Source organism: Equus quagga, chromosome 15 (genome assembly GCF_021613505.1).
Source record: "Equus quagga isolate Etosha38 chromosome 15, UCLA_HA_Equagga_1.0, whole genome shotgun sequence".
NCBI lineage: Eukaryota > Metazoa > Chordata > Mammalia > Perissodactyla > Equidae > Equus > Equus quagga.
The window spans coordinates 33823173-33826544 of NC_060281.1; the positions used below are offsets into that span (position 1 = coordinate 33823173).

Here is a 3372-nt window from a genome sequence, read left to right on the forward strand (position 1 = left end):
CTGTGGTCTCTTGTCTCTGTTCTGTGGACTTTCCTGGGGATCTCGTGGTCCTCTCATGGGCCGCTGTGGTCTCTTGTCCCTGTTCTGTGGGCTTTTCTGGGACTCTCGTGGTCTTCTCGTGGACCTCTGTGGTCTCTTGTCTCTGTTCCGTGGGCTTTGCTGGGGCTCTCGTGGTCTTCTCATGGACCTCTGTGGTCTCTTGTCGCTGTTCTGTGGGCTTTGCTGAGGCTCTTGTGGTCTTCCTGTGAGCCGCCATGGTCTCTTGTCCCTGTTCTGTAGGCTTTTCTGGAGTTTGTGTGGTCTTCTCAGTCGCTGATGTGTCTTTTATGTTTTCTGTAGTCCTTATCAGTTTCTTGTCTGAGTCAACTGTAGGTCTGTAATTAGCAGTTGTTGTGTGATCATCAGCTCTTTCTGACCTCCCTGAGATTCGTGTACCCTGGTATGGTGTGCTTGTGGCAGTTGTGGTTTTTTCTGAGGTAGATGTGGGTGTTTTATTCGTCTCTGAATTGAACGAGTTGTGGGAAGGATTTGTGGTCTTGTGTGAGGATGTGCTTTTACTGACTAAAGTAATGATAGTCTTTTCCAAAGTTGTTATGGTTTCAGCTGAGTTTCTTGTTACAATTTGTTTGGTTGTTTTGGACTTACGACAAGTCGTTTTGCTCTTGGGTGCTGGGGTTGGATATTTTGACGATCCTTTATCTGTTTGAGTGGAGTTAAAATCTGCAGAGCGTTTGTTCCGGATAACTGTGTCTTTTCCTTGATTGCTGGGGTTTTGTTCAGAAGTGGGAGGAGCTTCATGATGAGTTGTAGAGCTCCCAGAGTTATCTATAGATTTGTGAATCAGCTTGGAACTGTGTGTGGTATTGCAACAGCGTTTTGGTTGATGGGTTTCTGTAGATTTGGGGAGGTCTGCAGGGCTGTGTCCTGAATGAAGAGCAGTGTGGTCAGAGAGAGTAGTATAAACAGGGCTTGGAGTGGGAGGGAGAATATGATCAGATGTTGGGGATTCACCAGTCTTCTGAAGTTCTTGAACTGTGGTAGCACCTGTGAAGGAAGAGAGGCAAATAAGAATCTTCCTCCATGTTCTCTGCCCACCTCCATCTCTAGGGATACCTTATTACCCCAGATACATCTCCCCAGCCAGTCTCCTCAGAATACTAACGTATCCAAGCCCATTCTCACCTCCCATCTCTGGATCTTTGTTCAGGCTGTGCCTTCAGTCAGAATGCCACCTCACCCCTTCTCCATCTTTACTCTTCAGTTCTCAATTTCAGATCTTTCTAGCTTTATGGCATCTTTCCTGATCCTTCTAAGCAGATAAGCTCTAGCTTCATCTCAGTGCTCAAAACATTCTTTGTTAAGTACTCCATCCCGCTACTTTCAACTTGACATTACAGTTGTTGAGTGCCTGTCAACCTTTGCCCCCTGCCTTGCCTATCAAGTCATAAGATTTCAAGAGCAAGTATTGACTGGCGTTTTGCTCCACAAGTGCTCCTCTAGGGTTATATACTTATGGAATGGAGTTTTCTTTCTGTGGCAGAGCTGAAAGGAACAGGAATAAATATCAGAATCTCCATCTTTCCATAATATTCCAGTTCCATCCCAAATGTAACTTTCTGAGAGACTGAGGTAAGACTTCTGGCAGAACTTCCCATAGGGCTTAGTAAGTAGACAGAGGTGATGAGTGATAGAAGGGTAAGAAAAGAAATAGAGGATGAGTAGAGGAGGGAGATGGAAAATATTCATTTTGGTGATGAAGTTTGGTCTGGAAGCAGGGAAGTCAATGAGATGACTGAACTCTTATGACCTCACAGGATACCCCTCTTCACCCACCTAAAGCCATCTGGGATAGATGAAGGTGGCCCTCTTGAAAGAAAAAGATATTTCCTCAGAGGTCCTGAGGGGAGGTAATGAGACAGCTAGATTCTGAGAGGGACTGACTATGTTTAAGGATGTGAGGGAAAACACCCTTATCAATGAACATATATGGGCCTAAATTGCTGAAAAAACACGCACTGTGGACAAAGGAGCTGTCACTGATATCCAGCCAGGAGAGTGAGAGATGGGAGAGCAGCAAACAGTGAGAGAGAGTGCGTTGTTACATAACTGAGATTTCCAGCTTCTGTTAGCTCAAGGTGGCAACCAGAACCTGGACTGGTTCCCAATCACGGGAAACCAGAGTCCACCCAACTCCCTGTTGACCAGGAGAGTTGGGGGCTGGGGAGCTCAGCCCTTGAAAGAAACATGGGTGGGACGAGAAGAGGGTGAGGGTAGTAGAGAAGTCCAAGACCCTGAAGGGATTTGAGCCTGGGGAGAGAGAGGAGGGCTGAACTGTGAGGCCCTCACTTCGCTATGCCAGTTCCCTTCTCTCATTCCCTCGGCAGCAATGCCAATAATAGTGTCATTCATTGGGCACCTTCTTTGGGCCAGGCACTCAGCTGATGGCCTCACATATTCTCTTTCTGGATTCTCTTCTAGGATGATTGATCTCACAGCTCCCAACAAGGTGCTTGAGAAGCTGTCAACCTCCCTGTTTTATAGCTGAGTAACTTGAGTTGTCATGGAGGAATGGTGACTTGCACAGAATTGCACAGCAATGACAAGAGCCAACAATTCTTGAGCATTTACTATGAGACAGGCAGGTCCTACAAATGAGGACTTGTGTTAACTCATTTACTTTTTACAACAATTCTTTGAAGTTGAGAACTATTTGTCATTCTCCCTTTTTTATAGATGAGGAAACAAGGTTCAGAGAGGTTAAGAATCTCCCCAAGGACACCTAGCAAATAAGAGGTTGAGCCAGAATTTGAAAACACATTCTGGGCTCTGGGGTCCAGGCTCTTACCAGTCAAGACCACACTATACAGCCTATAGGTCAGCCCAGTCTCTTGGGGAAGGAAGAACACCGACATTTGTGGAACCCCTGATGGAGGCTGTTCATGTATTTGTTCATTTCATCTTCCCCGTGAACCTGTGAGGCTAGTGTATGGTCTTTGCTATTTTATAGGCAAGGAAAGGAAGTTCAAAGAGATTAAGTAATTGGCAGAGTCAGCCTTCTCACTACACCCCAGATGCTTTTCAACGTGATAAGGGATGAATAAATATCCACAGAGTGACTAAATGAGCAGGCAGCAGCACAGAGTGGCAAAGTCTACTGGCCTGAAAGAATCAGAGGACAGGATTAGATTCCAGGCTCTGTCCCTCACCACCTTTGCATCCTTTCTCAGGTCACTTAAATGCTCTGAGGCCCCATGCCCTCAAATGTAAAGAACAATGACGTTAACTGCACCAGCTTAGTGTGAAGGTCAAAGGACGTATGGAGCATAGAAGACTCTTTAAATTGTTGAGTCCGAATTGTAGTCTTTGAAACAA

At 45.8% G+C, this 3372-nt stretch overlaps 1 protein-coding gene across 1 annotated transcript in view; it reads right to left on the minus strand.

Moving 5' to 3' along the window:
* Positions 1-348, minus strand: part of MUCL3 (mucin like 3) — a 3325-nt gene extending 2977 nt beyond the window's left edge. The window contains exon 1 of the mRNA XM_046640339.1: positions 1-348. This exon is cut by the window's left edge and continues 1286 nt beyond it. Coding sequence (XP_046496295.1) covers positions 1-256 — 256 coding nt within the window. The 5' untranslated portion in view covers positions 257-348.
* Between the last annotated feature and the right edge of the window lie 3024 nt (positions 349-3372).